The sequence below is a fragment of the Danio rerio genome, chromosome 17 (assembly GCF_052040795.2).
Source record: "Danio rerio strain M-AB ecotype USA chromosome 17, GRCz13ab, whole genome shotgun sequence".
Taxonomy (NCBI): Eukaryota; Metazoa; Chordata; class Actinopteri; order Cypriniformes; family Danionidae; genus Danio; species Danio rerio.
Window position 1 is genome coordinate 15,917,711 of NC_141037.1, and position 25,343 is coordinate 15,943,053.

Sequence of the window (25,343 nt, forward strand, 5' to 3'; positions counted from 1 at the left end):
CTTAAGCTGTGCTTCAACAAATCTGCTATCAAGAACACATCCTGGTTTTATTGTGAAAACTGGTGGAAATTATATATACATTGTTAAATAATGAGAAAGCAAGGGAAACGGAAACGAAAATAGCTGTGTGCGATTGTATGGGCTCTAATAAAATAGATTTGCCAGTGCGGTAATAATAGTTAGGATACAGACTTCACCTCAGTGTGTCTCTGCCCCCTGTGTGTACTGTGAGGACACCTCTTCCAGCTCAGCTCTCTCCTGTACAACAATAGCAGCCAACTCCCCATGCTGGCAAGAAATCTGCTGAGCTTGGTTGCCATGGAGCAGTTTGTCTGCATCCGATTGGTCCTCGCCGAATAGCTCCTGCAGCACCCCCTGCTCTAGCTCCTCCCAGTAGTCCCACGCAGGCTTGCAAGTGTTTGGCCCGTGTTCAGAATCACTCAGGTCTGAGTCCCAATCGCTATCCCCTCCTACGGTAGAGGCCATAACAAAGTCTGCCTTTGAACCACTGTCCTCTGATTCAGAGTCACCGTATATCGAATGTCCCTCTGTGGCCAGCAGGTGGCAGTCAGGAGCTGCCAGGTAAACAAAACTGTCTGTCGAGAGGAAGTCACATTCATCGGGATAACGACAAGGTTTGGCAAAAGTAGCAGGCGGTAATGGTTCCTCCTGTGACAGTTTGGTCTTGCGTTCCTGTGTTGATGGGGGTTGCACTGCCACTGCCAAGTAGACAAAACTATCTGTGGCAACAAACGGGTCGGTGTCACTTTTGACTGATAAAGTTTCTTTAGCTTCATGTTTAGAGGGGGACAGTGGTAAAGGCACATCAGTCTTTGATGTGTTCACAGTGTTATGGATCTCTTGGCTTAGAGATCCTTTGTCCACAGGTTTCAAGCGAGCTTTTATTTGTGTGGCTTTGGTTGTGATCTCTTTACAAAATGCTTGCCTTCCTAGCTCAATGTTATTACCTCTCAGCCCAGAGGGTGCTTTTTTGTCGAAAGTTGCAGATTTATTTGTTTTTGAAATCGGAAATGTCCCAGTTTTTATGTGAATGTCTTTTCCGTCTTCCCCTTGACTGAGGGATGCAATACTTTCGAGATCCGACATGATTCTGTCAGTATCAGAGGTGATGTCCTCTCTACTTGTTTGACTGGGATTTGACATGTAGACACCACTTGAATCGGAGTCTAGTGTCAGGTTAGAATCGGGCGATTCACTGTGCCCGTATTTGTTTCCCAGTTGAGCATCAAAGGTGGCAAGATCTAAACTAGTTGGGATCTTTGCATGAGCGAGTTTATGGCCCCCTGGCTGAGTCACAATAACATTCCTGTTACCTTCACAGGTTTGTAAATTGTAATTAAATTGTGGTACGTCATCATCTTGACTTTCCACAACCTGCTGGTTCATTCTCTCAATCTCCAACATATCTTCAGCACCCAGTTCTGAGCTTGTACCCGATGGAGCTTGTGAACCACCAAAGCCTGATGGAGGATGTAAAAGAGGCCAACGCCTTAGAGAGCCTACATTTTGCAAATCCTCATTATGTGTCTCATCCCAAAGAGAATTAACCATCTCCAACACGGCCTCCCAGTTTTCTTCTTCACATTCTGGAGTGGTGTGTTCATCTAAGGCATGCTCAGCACTTCCCTGTCTGAGTAGCACTTTGCCCTCTTCTTCTAAAACTTCTTCAACAATCACATTGTCATTTTTGGATGCTTCAGCCTTACGTTCTTCCTGATCCCGCAAGATCTTCCATTCTTGAAGTGAACAATCTTTTAGATCTCTTTTTAGTGTTGACTTCCCAAGCTGTCCATCCATATTTCCTTGGTGCTCCAGGAATGGTGAAAGACGAGGAATTGTCTTTTTGTCTGAGACACTTCGAATAAGCAGAGACGGTAGTGGGGGGAGAATTGGGAGGTTGTGGTCTGCACCACCTTGTCTCACCGTCCTCCTTCTTCCAATCAGTCGACGGGGCCAGGTAGACTCCATTGGAGTAGGGGAGACTGCAGGTCTTTTTGCAGTTTGGGAACGCAGAAGGGGTGTAGTGTCAGTTTCAGGCTCTGGAGTGGTGGGTGGGGGTTCTTTCTCAGGTTCAATGTTCTGGGGTTTAAATGTCAGAAACAGGTTATCTTTTGCCATGCACCGATCGTCCCTTCTATCTTGGCCAATTTCTATATTGTCTTGATCTTCTTGGCCACACATAAGGGCACTGACTGATAACTCTGTCAGAGGTGGTCTTGGTGATGACGGATGGGTAGGTAAAGACTGCCTGTTGAACTGCTGATGGTAAGGCAAGGGAGAGGGAGAGAAAAAGACAGAAGGTGTATGTGTACCAGTGGAGAAGGGGGATCCAGAAAAGGGTGAAATCTGTGGGGAGGTCATACTGCTTGGAAAGAAGGCAACTCCTGGGTTTAGGTAGGTCTTTTCCCCTGGGGAGAGTTCAAATGTTTCTGGAAACTTCGGTGGAGACAGAACTTTCCAGGAGTGGCGGCATAGGTTATCCTTTTTTCCACTGTCCTGGTGATGAAGACGCTTGTTCATTGATCCACTTGGAGCCGAACTACAGGACACACTAGGGGAGGCTGACCTCACAAACGCTCTTGGTGATTTGCTCAGTTCATCATTTGCTAATTTCAGAGAATCAAAAATGAACCGCTCATCCAATTTTCTCCCACTGCTGACTATCACAGAAGACCTTGTGTCAAACATGTCTCCACCTGCTCCAAGGGAACCATTACTAGAGAAGTCAGTTTCTCGACCCCTTCTCGAACCCAGAGTGCTGTGCGCCGAACTGTGGTCGATATGTTCATTGATGCACATTGTGTCATAGATGGAGCGTTGAGGGATGTACCCATCTTCATTGTAGCCCTCTCTGTCATCACCCTTCTTCGAACAGCAAGGGCTCTGCCGCAGACAACCAGGGCGACTTAGCGGCTTTCCCATTGTTCAAGTTCTTGATAACGGCCTCCTACACAACCTCCAATACAGTCCTCCAGAAGTTTATTGTGTGTAGTCGCCAGAGCATGTGTACCAGTTCTTCATAGCAATTATGTGGTGCCCCGTTTTTAATTTACTTTAAAACTGAGAATATTTTAAAACTTACTAGTGTTCTGAAGAGAGCAACTGGGTCAAAAATGGCATCAGTATATCCACTGGAAATACAAATCCAAAAAATAAAACATGCTCCCCTTAAATGTATAGCTTGATGGCAACATGAAGTGCAAACAACTTTGTGAATCAGTCAGCATTACATTTTCACGTACACTAAACAGCTTTTTACGAATAAACTGACACAAGTATGCTTGTCTGTCCCCTCCGTTTTAGTCAGATATAAGCAGTTCTGTTCCAAATTTAGAGCTCCCAATCTCCTGAGGCAGCATCTTTACACTTCAAAAATGCACAGTATTAGAGCAAAAACTCACTTCTCTTCCTCATTCAAATGTGATGTAACACTTCTCCATGGTCTTTTTTTTTTCATTTGCTCTCTTCATGTTAATCACTGACGTAACTCTAGCAATCATAGCGTCGCAGGATGACAGATGGACGGTGCAGGTCCCTTGTGCGCCGGTGGTCCAGGTGTGAAAAGTGTCCAAGAATCCAGGCATCCAGTCTGTATTCCAGCATTATCTTCCCGCTCTCAGAGTCTTGTCCTTCGTCACACAGAAACAGTTGATTTGATAAATAGCCTCTTATTTCAACACCAACGGCAGCTCTTTCTCTCTCTCTTTCTCTCCCTCCTCTCTCTTACTGCCTCACTATCACTCTCTCAGTTCCCTCCCCTGAGTTTTGAGGCTGCTTCAGGGCTTTAGCACTTATCAGGAGCTTAGGACTTTTTTTGCCTCACTCAATTCATTCCCTTTCAGTCACTTTTATCTCAATTTGGTTTGACCTCAAATAAGATGGTTTAGATTTTTCATGTGACATATTCGCTTTTCCCGACATCCATGTCTTATCTGCGTGTAAATAACAAAAAATTAGCCCAAATCATCATGCCAGCAGCTTGGGTTTCCAAATAAGCAAAGTTTGCCTTTGAATGTTTCAAGCGACGATTCAGTCATGCACTGCCAGATTGTGTGTCTTTGTTGTAGTTCTCTCTCCCACACACTCTCGAACCCTCTCGAATCACACCTCATCTGCCCGGAGCACGCCTACACACTCTTTTTGAAACGCCAATATAAACGTGATCTGTCCCTGAGATGTGCTATCGGTCCATCATGGTCGCTTGTACATGTATGAAAAATTGGTAGGAGACACAGCGATCAGACAAAAAGCATTTGCCCTTTACCAAGTGTAGATATAAATAGTTCAGCTGCCACACTTACGCGCTGTTCCCCTTGCGTTATCCTGGCAAATCTAAAAGTCAGCGCAGGCTACATTGAAGGTCCTGATGTGGGACGTTTGGGTTAAGTTAATAATTGCATTATCGAATGCACGTATACAAGTGCTTTTCATATCTGAATTGCATGATTCTCAACAGCAGCAGCAGCACATTCAGAATCCACTGAGAAGCAAAAGCAACAGCTCTTGTCTCTGTTACCATGGCAGCGAATGACAATTGGCTTTACATCGTAGGCTGGCGCTGCATCTATCTGTGCAAATATCAGCATAATCATGTGGCTAAACATTGCTTATTTGATTCCCCATTGTTGCCCTGTCAAGGTCCTGTCATTTGAACTAACAAAGCAGGACTGCCCTCTATTGACTGAGACAAGACACTTTGACTCTATGAATGCATCACACTCATTAATGTTGCTTTTACATCTTCTCTGGATGTGAGACATCTAATTAGGGAATTCGTGCAAGAAAGAGAACCATTTTAAATAATTGTTTCCTGAAAGCTCAGTGAAATTTACATTTTAGCCTAGTGTCTGAAAGCACAGAAATATTTGACCAGGTATAAATATTCAAAATGATTCTTCAGCACATGGGAGGATGCATTTTTGTGTCCATTAAAATGATATCAGACTAAACTTTCAAGCTTTACTATTCATTCGCATGTAGCATTAGTAATATTTGCTTAATTCACCTATACAAAGGAGGTTTTCAGTGGTCTTACTTTATGTACCTATGTTCACCTGGTATTACCATCATCTCATGATTAGTTGTTCAAATTTCAGAGGGCCGATATCTTGCAAAGTTTAGCTCCAACCCCAATTATACACACCTGAATCAGCTAATCAAGTTCTTTCTAGGTATACTAGAAACTTCCGAGCAGGTGTGTTGAAGAAAGTTGGAACTAAACTATGTCTAAACTACGTCAAAACTAACTAAACTACTGTGCCTTTACTGAATGAGCACTGTGCTGCGTCCGACAGACTGCGCTATTATGTTTTTCTCTTCTTCTTCATTCTTTTATATCACATTTAACCTGTATTTATGTTTTTTTTATACTATTTGTTTTTATTTTTATTTTACTTGTTTCTTTTATTCTTGTTTATGTAAAGCACTTTGAATTGCCACTGTGTATGAAATGTGCTATATAAATAAACTTGCCTTGCCTTGCCTTGCCTTGCCTATGTAGGATACCTGCCCTCCAGGACCGAGTTTGGACACCCATGATCTACACTACCTGACAAAAGTCTTGTCATCGATTCTAGTTGTAAGAGCAACAAATAACTTGACTTCTAGTTAATCATTTGAATAGTGACAGAAGGCAAATTTTTTTTTGATGAATCATCTGTTGAACTGCATTCCTATCATCACAAATACTGCAGAAGAACTATTGGAACCCGCATGAACCAAGATTCTCACAGAAATCAGTCAAGTTTGACGAAGGAAAAATCATGGTTTGGGTTTACATTCAGTATGGGGGCGTGCGAGAGATTTGCAGAGTGGATGGAAACATCAACAGCCTGAGGAATCAAGACATTTGTGCGGCCCATTACTTTACAAACCACAGGAGAGGGCAAATTCTTCAGCAGGACAGTGCTGCTTCTCATACTTCAGCCTCCAAAAAGCTACTGAAAGCAAAGAAGGTCAAGGTGTTCCAGGATTGGCCAGCTCGGTCACCAAACATGAACATTATTGAGCATGTCTGGGGTAAGATAAAAGAGGAGGCAAAAAATAAGGTAAAATAAGCGAAATCTAGAGGCTTTTGCCTTTCATATAAACCACTTCTGATAACAAATGATCAACTAGAAGTCAAGCTATTATTAATTGTTCCTTAAACTTGGATAGGCGACAAGACTTTAGTTAAGTAGTGTAGTTCCTTCTATTTTTTGTCATATATATCAAGCAGTTTTTAGGGGCCATGACAAGGTTTTTAGACAAAAACGGAAACTTTCTATGTGCTTTGTTTGTTCGTTTGCATTACAAAAGTGTTTGTGGAATTGAAAATGCATTAATCTGAAAAATTGGTTACAGAGTGGAAGTTTTTGAAAACCTAGCCATTGCCATGTCATCTATACATTCAAAAATGAGAGACTATGAATACAATGACGCCATGTGCATGGATGGTACGTGTTTAGGAAGGAAAACAAGTAGTGGTAGATAAAAGGCAAGCACAAATGTAAATACAACAATGGCATAGTACATGATGGTGTTGTTGCTGCTGAAGTGTTTGCTAACGATCCATCAGCAAAGTGTGGATTTACTTTACATCACAACCAAAACGGAGACGCATTTTACAAGCGGGAACCGGCGGACGTGCAACAACTTTAATCATGAAGTAAACACAAAACAAAAGTTTCCATGTGAACAAACAGTTCTACACATGAAAACTTTTGTTTTGTGTTTACCTCATGGTTAAAGTTGTTACATGTCCACCCTTTCCCGCCTCTGAATGAGCGAGTTTGAGCTGCGTTCAAAAAAAAAAAAAAAAAACGCCCGCGAAGAAACTCGAAACAAGAGGAACATAAAAACCTACGGCCAGCTAGCATTTCGGAAGTGTTATTGCAGTGTAAAACAAACATGCAGAACTATAAATGCACGACTAAGCGCAAGGGAGGTGCCATGGGTCACACCGAAGCATTGTTTACTAACAAGGTGACGGTGCCAAATACTGGCCTGGTATATGTAATACATAATGCCAGGCCAGTATTAATACATTCATACACTTTAGGCTGTTTTTTTGCGGATGTGTAAGTGTGGATCATTTTCAAAATGTTGTCGTGTAAAGGCTGATTTATACTTCTGCGTCAAGTGCACACATATGGTCTGGTGCAGTCTTCGCGTGGTCGCATAGCCCTCACTGTAGCTGACGCCAACGCTGAAGCGCAACTTTCGAAAAAATGTAACTACATGTCGCAGTGACGTGCAGAGCAAGCTCTGTGATTGGTTGGGTTGGTAGTGGTGTGGGCGGTGCAGAGCTGCGAGCCCGATGGAGCGAGTGTTTACAAATGCAGAATCCCGTGAAGGAGCTCCAGATGGAAACTTTTGTTTTATGTTTATATTTTCATTATAGTTGTTGCATATTCACCAGTTCTCGCCTCTGACTGAGCGAGTTTTAGCTACTTGTAAACTAAGGTAGCGTTTAGAAAAAACAAAACACCCCTGAAGAAACTCAACACAGAGAAACAAAAACCTCACAGCCAGCTAGCGTTTCAAAAGGGCTATTGCAGAGCAACACAAACAGCACGCAGAAGTATAAATGCATGACGTGCGCCGTGGATCAAGGCGATCATCACTTGATGCAGAGGTATAAATCAGCCTTAAACATGAAAAGTTTTTAAAACACAAGGCAAAAACCTTTCTGTTTTTGGTATCATTGTTGTGGCGTAAATGTATGATGGGTTCCATCCGGAAGGGCTCATCCCTATGCTTTAATCCACAGGTGTGAAACTCAGTTCCTGGAGGGCCATAAATCTACATGATTTCAACCCTATATAAACAAACCTGACCAAACTAATTGAGTGCTTTAGACTTGTTTGATAGCCACAGATAGGTGTGTTAACTCTGCAGGGCTGCGGCCCTCCAGGAATTGAGTTTGACACCCCTGCCCTAATCCCTTCGAAGGGTCACTCTGAAGGCATTAGAGCAGGGGTCACCAATCTCGGTCCTGGAGGGCTGGTGTCCCTTCAGGATTTAGCTCCAACTTGCCTCAACACACCTGCCTGAATGTTTAAAGTATACCAAGCAAGACCTTGATTAGCTTGTTCAGGCTTGTTTGATTAGGGGTGGAGCTAATATCTCCAGGACCCTGGCCCTCCAGGAACAAGTTTGGTGACCTCTGCATTGGAGCATAGGGGTGAGTCCTTCCAAATTGAACCCAGTGTATGCCACAAAATTTCCCTGCTCAAAGGATCATGGCCTAAAGTGTCCATCAGTTGTATCCTTCAATTTCCCTTAATTCTGAAGGGCCCTTTGAAGTTGCCAGTTTTGAGGACTTTGGTTTGGAACGACCATGACCATATGACTGCCATGATTTTTTTTTTATTCCTAAGTGACCTTTGGAGGGCAGTATATCCCATTTGGAATACATTGCCTGCCTCAGTTAACCAACTAATGTTATGCGGCTTGAATGCAGTTGAGTTTAAACTATACACACCTGTAATTAGCTTGGTCCACTAGGGTTTAAACGGGGCCCATAAGACTTCTGGTTGCTTTGTGGCTGCAAAGTTTTTTCAATGTGAACGGTCCTGTAATATGTAGATATTCTTCATCACCAAAAAAGTTACATCAAGGACAAATGTTATCAAACACAACATCTGAGAATTCATATATATATTTTTGAAAGGTTACCAACAATGACATGATGAATGTTTCAACTTAAAATGCGTTCACTAAATAATACTAAATACTGAGAAACAATGTCTACTGTGACTAAAAACCAAACGATTCCCTCCAAAAATGTTCATTTGAACTGTCTGTAACATTCATGATAGGATAGATGGGCTTAAGGAATGTCTGTTGAGCTTGTGCACAATTTCATACGCTTCTGTTTGCATCCCATTCCCGGTCTGAATAAAAATAATAAGTAGATGTCATTGAATGTCTAGTTTATAGATTCACATTAAGAGCTCTCTTCGTCTGACGAGTCCAGGTATTTTTGCTGATGTTTCGAGTCCAGGTGAATGTCCTGTATAGCTAGGATACGTGTTAGCATGCTTTCCATCATGGTGCTGTCCAGTGGCTGGGCTGAGTACCACACAGGGCTGCTGGGATGGCAGGATGCTTCAGGCTGCAGGTAGAAAAGATCTGGACGCTGTTTTACAGAGTTTGAGCTGTGAGAGAGAACGAACATCATAAAAGGTGTCGCTTCACTAAAAGCACCAGAAAAAGACTTGAAGTGATTCTGCTTCTCTAAGCAAGTGCAATTTGTGAAAAAAAAAGCCTTATGATGCAGGATTTAAATATCTGTATTACTGTAATTCAAATGCAGTTTCAAAATCATGCTCTCTAAAATTGTTGAGTGTGATATTAAAATGCATGACAGGTATAATTCACTCAAATTCGTGATGCTATTTGAATTCTTTTGTGAAACAGAAATGAGGCAGAAATCCAAGCTGCTCTTTTTAATACACAAAGCCATTATATTCTGAGTATCTAAATCCATACAAAAGCTTTATATGATCAAAACTGCTGTTAATTTAGCGCTTTGTTTCTTATGATTCCATCCTGAGTTACAATAAGCATATTATGTGATTAATATTTTTTTTATTACCTGCATACTACACATACAGTACATAGTAGTTATTAATATCCTAGTTTTATGAGTTTAGCCACTACCAGGCTGGTTTCCAGCCATTTCCAGCCTGGTCTTAGCTGGTCAGGCTGGGAAATGACCAGCTTGACCAGCCTGGTTTAAACTGGACATTGCTGGTTTTAGCTGGTCATTTCCAGACTGACCAACTACAACCAGACTAGAAATGACTGAAACCAGCCTAGAAATGGTCAAAACCCCTATAAAACCAGGCTGGTTGACAAGCTAAAACCAGCTAAGCAGCTTAGGCTGGTTAAGGCAGTTTTTCTTTTAGCAGAGAAATGGTGAAAATAAGCTTTTGCTACAAGTTTATAACAATTAAAATTGATTACAATTATGTATTTTAATTTTTATCTGCATACTACATACAGAATTATTTATGAACATCTTAGTATTAAGAGTTTGAGAATTAAATTCAGTTCTATTTTTAATTTCATTTTAGTAGAGCTGTCCATTCATTTAATATGAACATTTTTGACAGTTTTTTTTTTTCATTGACATCCAACAAAGCAGTGTCATCACTACTTTGCAGGATATCAATTACAAAATAAACACAATAAACAGCATAAGTGGTAAATTTAAGCTCTTTTTTTATATTGCTGGATAGTGATGACAAAATAAATGTGTTACAACATAAATGGTGGAATTTAGCTTTTGTAAGTCTGTAATTAACAAACACTTAAAATGATTTGTTATTTGAATTATTATTTGCATAGTACATAAATAGTAATTTATAAATATGTTTGTTTTAAGAGTTTTAAATTTGGTATTTTTGGGCAGATTTTTTATTTAACTTTGAGAGAACTGTCCATACACTTAATATTAACATTTTTGATCACGCTAAGCCAAAAAAAAAAAAAAAACTTTTTGTGCGGTTAATTGTGAATAATTACGCACATACACTCACCGGCCACTTTATTAGGTACACCTCACTATTACAGGGTTGGTTCAAGAAACCAATCTGAGATGACTCGTGCTTTGTGACATGGCGCGTTATCCTGCTGGGCGTAGCCATCAGAAGATGGGTACACAGTGGTCATAAAGGGATGAACAACTTGACATGATCAGCAACAATACTCAGGTAGGCTGTGGCGTTGACACGATGCTCAATTAGTACTTAAGGGCCCAAATTGGCCAAGAAAATATCCCCCACACCATTACACCATCACCAGCTTGAACTGTTGATACAAGGCAGGATGGATCTATGCTTGCATGTTGTTGATGCAAAATTCTGACCCTACCATCCGAATGTCACACCAAATTTTGGGGAGCCTGTGCGAATTGTAGCTTCAGTTTCCTGTTCTTAGCTGACAGAAGTGGCACCTGATGTGGTTTTCTGCTGCTGTAGCCCATCTTCTTCAAGGTTGGACATGTTGTGCGTTCAGAGCTGCTTTCTGCATACCTCGGTTGTAACGAGTGGTTTTTTGAGGTACTGTTGCCTTTCTATCAGCTCCAACCAGTCTGGCCATATTCCTCTGACCTATGGCATTGACAAGGCATTTGGACACACAGAACTGGCGCTCACTGGATATTTTCTCTTCTTAAGACGATTCTCTGTGAACCCTAGAGATATTTTTGCATGAAAAACCCAGTAGATCAGCACTTCCTAAAATACTCAGACCAGCCCATCTGGCACCAACAACCATGTCATGTTCAAAGTCACCTAAATCACCTTTCTTTCCCATTCTGATGCTCAGTTTGGACTGCAGCAGATCGTCAGTTGCTGCCATGTGATTGGCTGATTAGAAATTTGTGTTAAATTGCAGTTAGACAGGTGTACCTAATAAAGTGGTCAGTGATTGTATAACAAAAGCTTGATTTGACCATTTATGTTGTTTGACAAATTTCTTTTGCTATTTAATTAAACCACTAGACAGAAGAATGATTGACACAAAACTTTCCAAAAAAAGTCACTCCAATAAAACAAACAACTTGCATAAGTCAGATAACAGGAGTTAGTTCACAAACTATGTCAAATTGAAAAATGTGTTACAAAGAATACAGATTAAGACAAAATGGCTATTTTCATTCTCCAATATTCAACGGCTTTAAAATAACTCACCATTTGGAGAGATAGAACTCATAGAGTCTGACAGGGCAGCGTAAAGGATTTTCCACATTCTCCGGCATCTCCAAAAACTCCTCCTCCACGCTCTCTTCATCTCTCTTCCTCTTCCCAGCTGGTGCTTCATGTTCAAAAAAACACAAATTAAAAACGATGAAAACATGCACACAAATAGAGGCTCCGTGTTAAGATTTAAACACAATGTGGTCAGTGGATTTTTACATTTCTTCTCTTTTTCCTCCTCTTTGTTAGGTAGCCTAAAGCGAAGGTAAGAGGTCAAGCCACTTTTGGTGGTCTTGGAGCAGTGGGAGACATTGGAAAAGGCGAGCCGTCGATGCTCTTCAACCGTTTTCAGGTTGAGCAGTTTGGATCCGAAAAACAGCAGCGTGTTAAGCAGAACAATAGGAGACAGAGCTCCCAACTGCTTACACTCCCAGAGGTATTCCTCCTCCACCCGCGAGTGCATGTATCCTGTGCAAACACAACAGCACACACAATCAAACCCTTCAAAAGAGATCAAGAAAGGTTACCATTAAAGGTTTGTTGAGTCTGTTGTTGTTTGTGAAAAGTATTTTATACTTAGCAAGCCTATATTATCTTGATTACAAATTGGGCATACACTACCTAACTAAAGTCTTGTCGCCTATCCAAGTTTTAGGAATAACAAATAATAATTTGACTTCTAGTTGATCATTTGGTATCAAAAGTGGCTTACAAAAAAGGCAAAGGGCTCTAGATTACGCTTAGGCTTTGTTTACCAAAATAGAATATGATCATGCCTTGATTTTCAATTATTTAATTACGTAAGGTCTGACATTGCTGAGACAAAAGTCTTGTCACTTAACTGAAATAATGTACAGTATAGCCATGGTGCAGTGGAAAAAGAATGAATATTGTGTATGACTCCCATCATAAGCTTGGGGGACTGCATCGATTGATCTCTGCAATGACTCAAATAACTAATTAATAAAGTCATCTGGAATGGCAAAGACAAAGTTCCAGCAGGATTCCCAGAGTTCATCAAGATTCTTTGGATTTTAAAAAATTACAATCTTCTGTATAAATAATGTAATTTGTTCTAGGCATAAAAATAAAGGGGAAAAAAAAAGATTCTTTGGATTCATCTTCAATGCTTCCTCCTTCATCTTACCCTAGACATATTTAATAATGTTCATGTCTGGTGACTGGGCTGGCCAATCCTGGAACACCTTGAACTTCTTTAGGCTGGAGGCTGAAGTATGAGGAGAAGCGCTATCATGCGGAAGAATTTGCCCTCTCCTGTGATTTTGTAATGTAATGGGCAGCACAAATGCCTTGAGACCTAAGGCTGTTAATGTTGTCATCCACTCTGCAGATCTCTCGCACGCCCCCATACTGAATGTAACCCCAAACAATGATTTTTCCTTCAACAAACTTGACTGATTTCTGTGAGAATATTGGGTACTTGCGAGTTCCAATAGTTCTTCTGCAGCATTTGGGATGATTGGGATGCAGTTCAACAGATGATTCATTGGAAAAATCTACCTTTTAAACACTTTGTAAAATTCTAATTGCTTTTTTTATTTCATAATAATTATATAATTTTATAATCATTTATAATAAATATTCATTAAAAAGTTGTCACTTTTGATAAACATAATAATACATCCTGGCTAAATAAATAAATGAATAATAAAGTAGATTAATATTTTATATTATATGGATTTTATATTATATAATATTTTAATCGTTTTAAATTCTTTTCTATCAGTATTAAAACAAATATTTTAAAGAGGTACAAATATGTCATGCAGTTTCTTAATTAAAATGATGTCTAACTGCATGAACAATGATACTATTACATAAGTAGGTTTTAAAATATCATTATATTGTGAATTGCTAAAAAAATATAAATGATAAGTACATAAATATATAAGTAAAATAATTTATTTAATCCTTTTTTATTAGTATTAAAACAAATATTTTAAAGGTACAAACATTTCATGCACTTTCTTAATTGGGTATCACTTTATTTTAATGGTAACTTTAATGCTTTTTGTTAAAATTGAGTTACATTTCATCTACAAGCCAACTAATTCTCATTAGATTATAGGTAGACTGTTAGGGTTAATGTGATCTGACATGTACTTGCAAAGTTTCTTATAATCAATTAATTGAAGGAGCAGTATCAGCAGATATTAAGCAGACAGTCTACTAATACTCAAATGAGAAGTACTTGGCATGTATTTGCAATTAAACTTAAAGTCAATAAAATGTCCAATGGGGACCATCAAAATGAATTACGTCCGAATTACAATTAATTAAACAAGTCTAACTGCATGAACAATAATACTATCACAAAACAGGATTTAAAATATTATTTTATTGTGTAATGCATGACATTTCAAGTTATTAAGCTAACCAGCTTTGTAAGCAAGCAGTTAGTGTGCATACAAGTAAATACGGTTTATTCAAATCAATTCTAAAAAAAACAAAACAAACAAAAAAACACTCCTCAGACCTACAATTTCAAAGCATTTGGATGATGTGCCCAGAACTAGCATTTCAGGTTTAGCTATTGATATGGCCTCAGTGGAAAGTTAAAGCTATATGTCTGATACACAATCAGCAACAAAAAATAAAAGATTTTTAAAAATGTTTACCTCCAGGTGACACTTTGTTGACCCAGTCCTTGAGCAGTGTGGTGATGTCGGTGATGAACTGATTATACAGTGGGTCTGTGAAGATGTTCTCAAGACGCTCGTTTTCAAGCAGGCACTACAAATTGAGTGAAGATAAAATATATGACTTAATGCACAATCTAATCTTATCTAATCTGTAATAATAATTTAATGCAATAATAACAAGACAAACTTTTAAAGACGGGTGTCTATACAATTGTAAACATCTGCATGAAATGGCCATGAAATATATTAGGTTCTTATTTTTAATGGAATATAGTGTTATTTTTATGGAAATGTGTTTTTATATAGTTTTTTTAATTAATGTACATTTAAAAATTTAGATTCTTCAGTGTAATCTCATCAATGTTATAGTGTACATTTATATAGTATAAAGTGTTTTTAGTAATCTTTTTGTCTGTTCATTTAAATCTTCAGTGAAAACTCCTCAATGCTGTTCACTGCTATGTTCATGTTCAAGGCCGAGCAGCCTGACACTTACAAAACATCTACCAATAACAAACTAAAATGATCCAGTTCATTTACAAAGGACAAAAATATGATTGTGCTTTTTTTGTGATTATTGTCATTTGTTAATTAATTGGACACATTTAATACAATTAAATAAAATTGTTCTGGTTTTGAAAAGCCAGTCCACAGGTATATGGTATGAGCAGTGCGAAACATGAGAACAGATAAGCCAGAATTTCCATTTATCCTGGTTTTAGGATGACCCAGGGATAAAAATGTCAAGTGTGAAAAGCCCTAAAGAAGTTTACTTTATAAAGCAGTCCTGTAATGTTTTAAAGGTCAGCTATGATGAAAATCAACTTTTGCAGGCTGTTTGGACAGAACAGTCTGTAGGTATAGTGTGTCCACTGTCATATTGGAGTGATAAAAACCCAACAAGTGTCTTTTTTTAAATTTCCTGACGTTATAATAGGACCCAAATCCCAGTGATTTTGAGGCCCACCACAACGTGACGTAGGTGTATTTTTCTAAAGTAACATGTTTACACATGTCCACAAAACATTTTTTTGCAAAGAAACTCGGATTAAAATATTTGTTACAACTCTCTGTGATTTTTAGAAGTTTAAAACATTTTTAAAACAGAGGATGTTTGTAATAGACAGTAAAATTACTATGTAGTTCTTAACCGCTATAATCACCACGACCGCATGGTGTCAGTAAACACTAATATGCGTGTGTGCGTGTGTGTACAGCAAACGGCATTTGTGTGAGACTCATCATTTCAGAAAGGCTTGAATAAACTCCACCACAAATACATTAAATAAACTTACTTGCTATTTTTAACTAATGAGTTGTATTTTAGCTTCATCAGAGTCTCTCTATCACTAACTGCTGTTTATCTAATGTAAGGCATGATTAGTAGCAGACACACGTGGAAAAGGTGGGCGGGGAGAAGCAGCTCATTCGCATTTAAAGCCACAGGCTATAAAAACACCTACACTGTACTCAGACACTAAATTGGGCAGATTCTAGAGCTATAATAAATTATCTGATGGGTATTTTGAGCTGAAACTTTACAGACACATACTGAAGACACCAAAGGCTTATCTTACATCTTGTAAAAGGGGTAAAATAGGTGCCCTTTAAAGAGAATCCAAGTGTTTAAAACAGTTGTGTGGCAACAGTCTGTGAATATAGCCAGCTTCTAACGGTAAAAATGTAGTAATTGAATTGTTTATAATCATAAAAACAGACTGCAGAAACAGTTTGACTGACATTCTTCTTTTGTATGTGTCATAAGAGGGCGAAAGCCTCGCCCTTTGGTGACGATCTTTCCCTCATTAGCATAGTCTTGTTTTTAAATCTGCCACTATGCTGACACATAGGCGTTTGTAGCTCAACCCCTCTTTAAAAATAAGTAAAATCTCATTTAAATTTAAAGCCACAGCCACCAAAATTAGGATCAAAGCCTAAAAGGGAGTTATAGAGTTATAAAACACTATCTGTGTAGTATTTTGAGCTGACACTTCACATAGACACTAGCGACATCAGAGACAAATTTTTAATGTTGTAAAATGGGACATAATAGGTCAAACCTGCTGAATGCCCAGGCACAGGTAGTAGATGCTGTCGGGTTGATATTCTTCTCCATTCGGCCTGCGAACCTCCTTGATAAAGCGGCACAGACCATAACTGAGATCTGCAGACGAGCACTGCAACACATCCTCCTTCATGGTCATGGGCTCTGCTGAATAAAGCACAGTGGGTGCAGAGAGAGCTGCTAAGACACATGGTGGGTCAGTGTAATGTCACAAACTAGCTGAGACGGTGACCTTCACTAATGACACACAGCAGAGGTCTCGACTTCTTGTTCTGACCCATATGTGTGAACTTACGAGCCTGCTGCTCCTGCTCAGCGTGGCCTCTTTTCATTCGCACCCAGCTGGCCCAGGCTTCAACGCCGTACGTTTGGTTGAGCTTGGAGCTGGAGGTACTGAGCCAAACACTGCTCGACGTGTCCGTTCCAGATCGCTTACGACCCTGGGTGACACATAGAAACGGTTTGCGTTACTATGCAAGAAAGAAGCAGGACTCCATGAAGGAAGTTTACAAGGACAAAAAAACTAATGGAGGATAAAGTATGTGAAAAGGTGGCATAGCATGGTTTTTTTGGATGCTTGCTGAAATTAAATATTCTTTAAATATAAAGAAAAACAAATATTGAAAGAAAAATATTATAAAAATATTATTAAAAACAAACTTGAACATGGAACATGAACATTTAAAAATACATTTACACACAGCTTTTTAGATTATTAACTTAAAAACATATATTTAAAAATCCTGTGCAGTGCTTTTAAATATGCATTTTTATTCGATGTTTAACGTAATCGTAACTGAAACATGAAGAGATGGAGGGACATAGTGTAGCTCCTCCCCTTTTTATAAAACAGCCAATAGTGTTTTTTGAGTTCAAACACATCAAACACTAGAGAGCATTTAATTGGTCACTATTTGATGAGAAACTGAAGTATGAGGTGACGTGAATAAAACCCTTGTTGTCTTTTATTCCAGAGGTGTCCAAACTCAGTCCTGGAGGGCCGGTGTCCTGCAAAGTTTGTTCCAACCCCCTCAGACACACCTGGGCTAGCTAATTAAGCTCTTACTAGACTTTTAGGCTGCGTCCGAAATCGCATACTTCCATACTATATAGTTCGCTAAAATCAGTATGCGAGCCGAGTAGTATGTCCGAATTCATAGAATTCGAAAATCAGTATGCAAGAAGTACCCAGATGACTTACTACTTCCGGCGAGATTCTGGAGTGCGCATCCCATGCATGCTGCGCTATCCCATGATGCCCCGCGAGCGAATTCATGAATGGAAGTAAAGCGATGCAACTGACGCAGGTAGGTCACGTGACCATGACAAAATGGCGGATGTAGTACGTCCAAATTCCATTCATACTTTTCACATTCATACTGTATAGAACGTACTTTTCCAACGGCCGAGTAGTACGTTTAAATTCAAATGCAGTACCTACTGAGTAGTAAGCGGTTTCGGAAGCAGCCCTAGAAACATTCATGCAGGTGTGTTGAGGTAAGTTGGAGCTAAAATCTGCAGGACAACAGCCCTCCAGGACCGAGTTTGGCCACCCCTGGTTTAAGCGGAAGTGACAAAATACAAGCTTTACATGTATATATCGGTTTTATATTTTCTAAATGCTAACTTTGTCACTGTTTTGGTGCGCACTAGCTTATAGATATCCTAAAAACTAACAATACTCATATTAACATCTAAAAAACTTTCTTTTAATTTCATGAGACCTTGAAACTACTAAACTAATACTATATAAAAATGCTTGACAGAACTGTTTTTAAAAATGCACATGGATTTATTGAAATTAATTTGAACGAAAAGGGAATAATACAGAAATAAATACACAAGTAAAAGCTCATTTTTTAAAATATTTTATAATCATAATATTTTAAAATAACTGTTAAATAAAAAAAATTAAATCTAAAATCATATAATAGTGCACAATACTGAAAGGACTTTGAAACTATTCCTTTTAAAAATATAAAATCTTTTTTAAACAGATTTTACAAGAGCAAATACAGAACATGTCAAAAGAGCGTTTCATATAATAATTCCTTACATTTACACAGTGATTTTCTGGACACTCAAAGCGCTTTACACAATTTGTTGGGCTTGGGGAGGTTTATAGGGATCTCCTCATCCACCTGGGTGACACCATGGCAGCCTTGGGGGCTGATCACACTGAATGCGCTTTTACATTCCAAAAATGCGAGGCGCACAACACTGCCTTTTTTGTTGACAACAAAAAAAGGAGTGTGGTGCAGTTTTTATGTCGCTAGGCAACGTCTAAATCAGCTGCGAAACGTGCGAGAGTGTTGTCGTTGATATTAATATAATTTTACAATTTTAATAATATTGTGAAATTCAAGATTTGCAAAGTCATACAGGTTTGGATAACTTAAAACAGCAACCACAAGTCTCTCCTCCATCTTTAAAAGTTTCCGTAGTTGTCTTGACAATACAAACACTTCTATCACCTCAACGGAAACTCCGCCTCTGCTTTCATTTGATTGGAGAATGAAAAAGACTGACGTGCTTTTTCAGTCAAAAGTGTTGACTTTTTTCAACAGTGAGCACACAGTGCAACGGGCAGTTTAAACGTGAAGTGAGCAGGTGTATGAGCAGCAAGCACAACGCTCACAGCCGTTAATAAATCATTCAAAAAAAGATGTCTCTCAACGCAAGAAGTGCGTTCTGTGTGATCGGCCCCTTATTTCACCAGATCTCACACCACACACCAGCTGACTGGTGGAGAGGAGACAGAGGGATAAAGCCAGGGATTTTTAAGGACCACAGAGAATCACAACTTAAGTCAGGATTTTAAGGCCGACTCACATGGTGTGATTTTTCATAATCATGAACGATTTTAGCATGACAGACTGCACAATCATGGCTCCCATGTCACACTGTAAGAACTCAGCAGTCATAAAGTCAGACTTAACGGAAATGAAGACGCACCAAACACGAAAGAAAATACCCCAAGAGTTTGACGTCGTCCACCCGTGACACTTTCACTATCCCGCGTTCTGAAATGATTCCTTACACCAAATGTAAATAATCTGAAGCGGCAAATTTTGCACAAGGCGTGCCTCAATATTAAAACCAGGAAGAAAAAAAAATGTTTTGACATTTCCTCCGCGATCATTTGAATTGTCGCATGGATTGCGTCATGAAACTCGAGTTCCTGTTGGTTCTTCGATTGACGCTCATCACAGCTGTTGTCACACTGCAGGATACCCACTGTCTGAAATCTTCTGACAATGCCAGAACTTTATCAGAGGAAAAATCGAATCGCAACGCGCACCAAGTGGCTGTCTGTGAACACGTCAAACCAACGATCAAAGAGCACGGGTTTTAGCCAAAGATTTCAGGAATTTTTAAAGATCTCCCAAATTTATCTCAGATGACAGAATCGTGGCTGAAATCTCACATTGTGAGCAAGGCTTAACGTCTCTTGCGAAAGACCATGCTCACTGAGCAGTCTAGAGTCCTTATCAATATACTGGGGCGTAAGGACTCACGCAGACTACAGGTTGAGCACCCCCTGCTGGTCAAACTGACACCACTTCCAGCAGCAACCTAGCTTTCCCATGAGATCTCCCATCCAGGTACTTACTGCTCTCAGCCCTGCTTAGCTTCAGTGGGCAACCATGTGAGAGTTTATTTCACTGTGGCGTCCCCTGATTAAGAAAGGGACTAAGCCGAAAAAAAAATTCATTGAATGCGAGAAAGACCTCTGCCACACTTGAAAAATGCCACCAAAATAGTTCTCTATGATTTGAATATTGTTGCGCTTTATTTCCTCATCAGAAGCATCCAGAATTTTACTAGCAAAACTGAATCCTACAACACTGAGAATCCTATTAACAGCATTAAAATGTATTATTCTCAATTCTGAAAATAATAAAGTATGTACATAAATTCATTCGGGAAAGAATGAAGACAAAGAAGGATGATGACTTGAGTGGCCTTATACAAAAATAAACGTCAAGTAAAACACATTAACGATAATGTTCAGTTCTCATAAAGCAGTCTCAGACACTTCTGAATGTTAAAAAAAAAATGCTGATTTTGACAGATGCCGACACATTCATCTCCTTTTATGGCCACTTTCTTCAACTGACTCCATGGCAACCAGTCCTCCATCATCCTGATCTCCTTCACTTCCAGCTCCTTGTGTCTCCATCTGGCCTGCACATTCAGTCTCATTGCACTGGCCTGTGTGCCTCTTATCAACTTCTAAGTAGGGCTGTGCAATACGACGATATTTATGGTATGGACAAATGAAAAAGTCCTTTCATTTAATATATTTATCATTTATTTCATGCCGTCATAAAATATATTTCTTAAGTTAATACCTTTTCATCATTTAAATATGTCTGTCATTTCAATGGTAAAAAAAACTGTAACAATGCTAGGGTAAATATTGCATGCTTTTTGTTGATGTTACCATGGTTCTTTTTAGATTTTTCTCTTGAGTTATGCACCTAAGAGATTTGTTTATAACTAATGTTGATATAGTTTATTGCACTACTTTAGAGTTGAATAGATTATTTATAGACTTTAATAGAAGTTGTGTAAATGACAATGAGCATCTTCTGTATATTAGACAAGGTTGTTTGTGATGAGTTCATCAAATGGCTTTTTCATCCAAACATGTCAAAAAAAAGTCTGAATATGGTAAAACATTAAGAAATCACTTTAACATTTCTACTATATTATTAATTACAAGCATTTCAAAATGTGCATAAATTTGACTATGTATATATATATATATATATATATATATATATATATATGTGTGTGTGTGTGTGTGTGTGTGTGTGTGTGTGTGTGTGTGTGTTATATTTTATATATAAACATTTTTTTTAGGGTGCTTAGCTCACTGCAAATCTCTAATTGGTGGAATTTTCTGTAGGGCTTCATGGGTAATGTAGTTTTTTTGTTTTTGATAAATTGCGCAATTAAACTTGATGTATATTTATTTATATTTTTGTGATCATTTTGGCTGTAAAAGCAAACGACGTGAAATTTGCTAAAAGCTTTTCACCATTTTCCTTACAGAAAAATATAATACATTATTTCATTTTACATCAGCTCAATTTCTTTTTCAGAGGTTACCACAGTGGAATGAACCACCAACTATTCCAGCATATTCAGCAAATGCCCTTCTAGCTGCAAAAACACTCATGAGAAACACCCATACACACACAATGGACGATTTAGTTTATTCAATTCACCTTTACTGCATGTCATTGGACTTTGGGGGGAAACCGGAGCACCTGGAGGAAACCCACGCCAAAACAAAGAGAACATGCAAACTCCACACAGAAATAACAACTGATCCAGCCGGGACTCAAACCAGCAATCTTCTTGCTAACCACTGAGCCACCCCATAAATAAAACACAAATAAATATAATAATTATTATATATAATAAAAAATATACATTTATAAATTAATTATGTGTATATATATATATATATATATATATATATATATATATATATATATATATATATATATATATTTGTTATATATTACATTAAATGTTTATAGTAAATATAATAAAATGTGTGTAATAGATGAAACCCATAAAAACAATATTTAATTCCAGTAAATATTTAATTTCAGTGTCATTTAACCAAAAAAAAAAAAAGAGTTTTTCTAAATTCTTTTTTCCTTTAAGATCTGTGCCCATGCCTATTAGCTTTTTTTTTTTAATTATGGCACTGCATGAAAATCTAATTAAAATGTATCAGTCACATGGGTGGTTTGGTATATCAGAGTAGTTTTTATGTACAGAGAAAATTCTGTGTATTAGATTTTTTTAATCAGACACTGCAAATGAAAATCTAATTATTATTTAGATAAGCAACTGTACAGAATAAACCTGATTGTGCTTAACATTTAATAATAGAAAAAAAGAAAAAAAAAAAAAGAGTTTACATCTGGGGCCTGTTTCAGTTTGAAGAGTTTAAACTTGAACTTAATTGAGTTGACTTACCAAGAGATTAAAAACTCAATTAAGTTTTCGGTTTCAGAATAGCTGACCTGAGTTAGGTCAATTAAGTCTGAGTAGACTAACTCAAGATTTAAGTGCGCACACCGCGGCTATAAAAAGGCATTATCAATGGAGCTGCATTGGCGAAACAGTCACAGTTAGTGTGGGAAATCATGAATGCTCAAGTTAATGCGCAAGTTTACATTTAAAATAAAGTATTTACATATTTAAGTATAAAGTACAAAAAAAAAAAGCAATGCATGAGGTTTATTGACTTTTGACTTAAAAAAGTGGGGAATTGGCCATAATTGTAAAGTTATTTCAGATGTAACTGCATTAAATTATATAAAAAAATACTACTGCATAGTTTCTACAACAAATTTGACAAACCAAGAATGCATATAACCTTAATTTTCAGTGGAAATGTTTAATTTCAGGTTCCCACTTTTACACACGTTGATCAGGTTTAAGATAAAATGTCTAAAATGGAGTTTATAATAGATTTAAAAGTGCACATGCTTGTCTGTCTTTATTATTAATTAAGTGGTAGAGGTTGATATGACTATTAGAATGCAAGCAGAACAAAACAAATAGTTTTTAGAACGAATAGTAAGCCTATTAATCTAGTTACAGTCCATGTCCCTGTCAAAAGTCAGTGAATTTAAGCTAATTATTTATTAAAAAAGGACAAGCCATTCTTGTAACTTTGTTCTTAGTGTGACTGAAATGTAGGCAATGAATGGGTAAGGCTTAGGCGAGAAACACCGCTTCATCTTTAAAAAAAAAAAAAAGAGGAGGAGACTCAGAGGAGAAATTCAGTTTAGAGAATAAAACCTGCTCGTGACCAGGTTAGGTTCACAAAGTAATTTACCACGGTAACTGACTCTGAGTAAAAGTTACCTCTCTTTCAGAAACAGACTTGACTTACCGAGCTTTCTTGAGATTGACAAACCTGACATTTTGAAACCGAAAACCCAGACTTTCTCTCATTTTAGAGTTTTCCTCTACTTTCTGAAATGTGTCCCAAGACTAATGTCAGTAAATAAATCAGTGTCATTTTTGTACATTTTCGACAGGGCATTTTGTCCTTTATCAAACTAAAAGGCCTTAATTTCCTTATATATATTTTTTCAAACAAACCTTTTTTTGGACTCGGGATAGATTTAAAAACATTAAACATTTCACATTTCAATGATTTCTGCCCATTTTTTGCCCGCTGGGCAGAAAAGAAAGAAAATGACCACTGCTTCATAGATTAAGATGAGCCTAAACAGAAATTGGAGCTGGTATTTTGGGCTTTTAAAAAAGAAGTTTTATTTCTGTCAGTAACCTAGTAAAGTTCTGTAATGAGCGCCAGTCTGCAGGGGACGACGGGGCTTTGACATCTACATGTTTAATTTCAGCACAAGACAGAATCATTAAAGGAGCGGTTCACCCTCAAATGAAATGTTACTCGAGTTCAACTGTTTCACAGAAGAAAGAAATCAAAGCTTTAAAATGACATGCAGGCCAGTGTAAAATCCTGTGAAGGTGAGGAAAATGTCATTTATGATTTAAGGGGGGGTGAACTGCAGAGTTAAATTAGTTTTACAAACTGCTTATTCAGTTGGTTTCATATTGCATCCAAAAGCAGGGAGAGACTCATATTTTTCAGAAGTTTTTCCAATTCATTTCTCATTGAAGCAAACACGACATGAACAATACAGATAATTTTCATGGATAATAGCGACAAATTTGTTTCATTAAATATTTATTCAATTCATTTAGCCAGATTGTCTGACTGACTTCACACTCATTCAATGGTCCACAACATTTTGTTTCTTTCAAAATTTAATAAGAAATCCAGCCTAATTATGTCCAATTTTCAACAACAGCAGTAACAGGTGTTCATCTCGGTGAACGTGAAGAGTTTATTGCACAGCAGCTTGTATCACCAAAAGGTACATCTCTCTATAAAACCGTTTTTGATGTATAAAAAACACAAAGAATAGCAAAATCTGTCTGACAACTAAAAACATCAATATACGGATTAACCATAAACAAAAGATTATTGTTAATTTTTGAAACGACCATGATATTAAGCCAATGAAAAAACATGATAATACAAGTGTTTTGAAACATCCTGACAATAAATCGTAATAAATACAGCCAAAATGATCTCAAATGTTCTTAAAAACGTCTTTCTGTAGTGTGTGTTTGCGTCAGGCTGTCGTTCTACACGTTCGTAACTGTTGCTAATACTCATTTCAAGTGAAAAAGATGACATTAAAAACCTTTCGAGTTTCATAATTGGACCGGAGACAAACACTGGAGTCTTTGTGTAAAGTTGGGAAACGAGTCATTTCGCCAGACTTCACACTTCTCAACCTTCCCAACTGTGAAAAGACTGTGGCTGAATTTATGTGCTGCTGTCGCTCTGTTCTGCCTCCTCAACAAGCCAGGACTCTGATTCTGTGGGATTACATACCCTTTTCCTAGGAGGGTGGCCATCTCTGCCCCTCTTACGTCTCTTCAGCGTCAACACCAGTCTGTTCTCTTTTGCTGATCCGGGGTCAGCCGTTGCTGTGAAATGACATGACGCGTGTTACAACTCTGGGGGATTTTTACACATTCTAAATACACAAAAGCTGTCAAAATTGCGTGTTAAATGACTACTCAAAGATGAGTGACGTCACTGAATCATGGATTTTAAATGATAAAACAGTGCGACATTGAAATGAAGACCCAACCCCAATTCTAGATTTGCACCCACACACCTTGGCCCTTGAAACAGAATGTGAAGAGGAAGGACTTCAAATTTCTCACTTAGACATGGGACAGCAATACAACACCTGCAGAGGTCATCATATGTCGCCATAAGCTCGTACTTCGAATGAGATCAACGATGGCGACTGCTGTAGTAATTTC

General features: G+C 38.2%; 1 protein-coding gene and 1 pseudogene across 10 annotated transcripts in view; both read right to left on the reverse strand.

Moving 5' to 3' along the window:
• Nucleotides 1–31: 31 nt before the first annotated feature.
• LOC147833035 (uncharacterized) lies at nucleotides 32–3,676 on the reverse strand (annotated as a pseudogene). The gene has a single exon (XR_015513174.1). The product of XR_015513174.1 is annotated as an uncharacterized LOC147833035 (transcript).
• A 4,970-nt stretch (nucleotides 3,677–8,646) lies between these two features.
• The window catches only part of si:ch211-266o15.1, a 49,290-nt gene continuing 32,593 nt past the window's right edge, over nucleotides 8,647–25,343 (reverse strand). For 5 of the 9 annotated variants that reach the window (XM_087290203.1, XM_087290201.1, XM_087290200.1 and 2 more), the window contains exons 23-29: nucleotides 24,904–24,998; nucleotides 16,732–16,876; nucleotides 16,432–16,583; nucleotides 14,348–14,462; nucleotides 11,928–12,176; nucleotides 11,703–11,826; nucleotides 8,647–9,161 (exon numbers count right to left, since the gene is read on the reverse strand). In XM_087290203.1, coding sequence (XP_087146329.1) covers nucleotides 8,951–9,161; nucleotides 11,703–11,826; nucleotides 11,928–12,176; nucleotides 14,348–14,462; nucleotides 16,432–16,583; nucleotides 16,732–16,876; nucleotides 24,904–24,998 — 1,091 coding nt within the window. In that variant the 3' untranslated portion in view covers nucleotides 8,647–8,950. The remainder of the gene's footprint in view (nucleotides 9,162–11,702; nucleotides 11,827–11,927; nucleotides 12,177–14,347; nucleotides 14,463–16,431; nucleotides 16,584–16,731; nucleotides 16,877–24,903; nucleotides 24,999–25,343) is intronic. The other 4 variants (XM_087290205.1, XM_087290204.1, XM_087290202.1 and 1 more) reach the window with 1 other exon arrangement.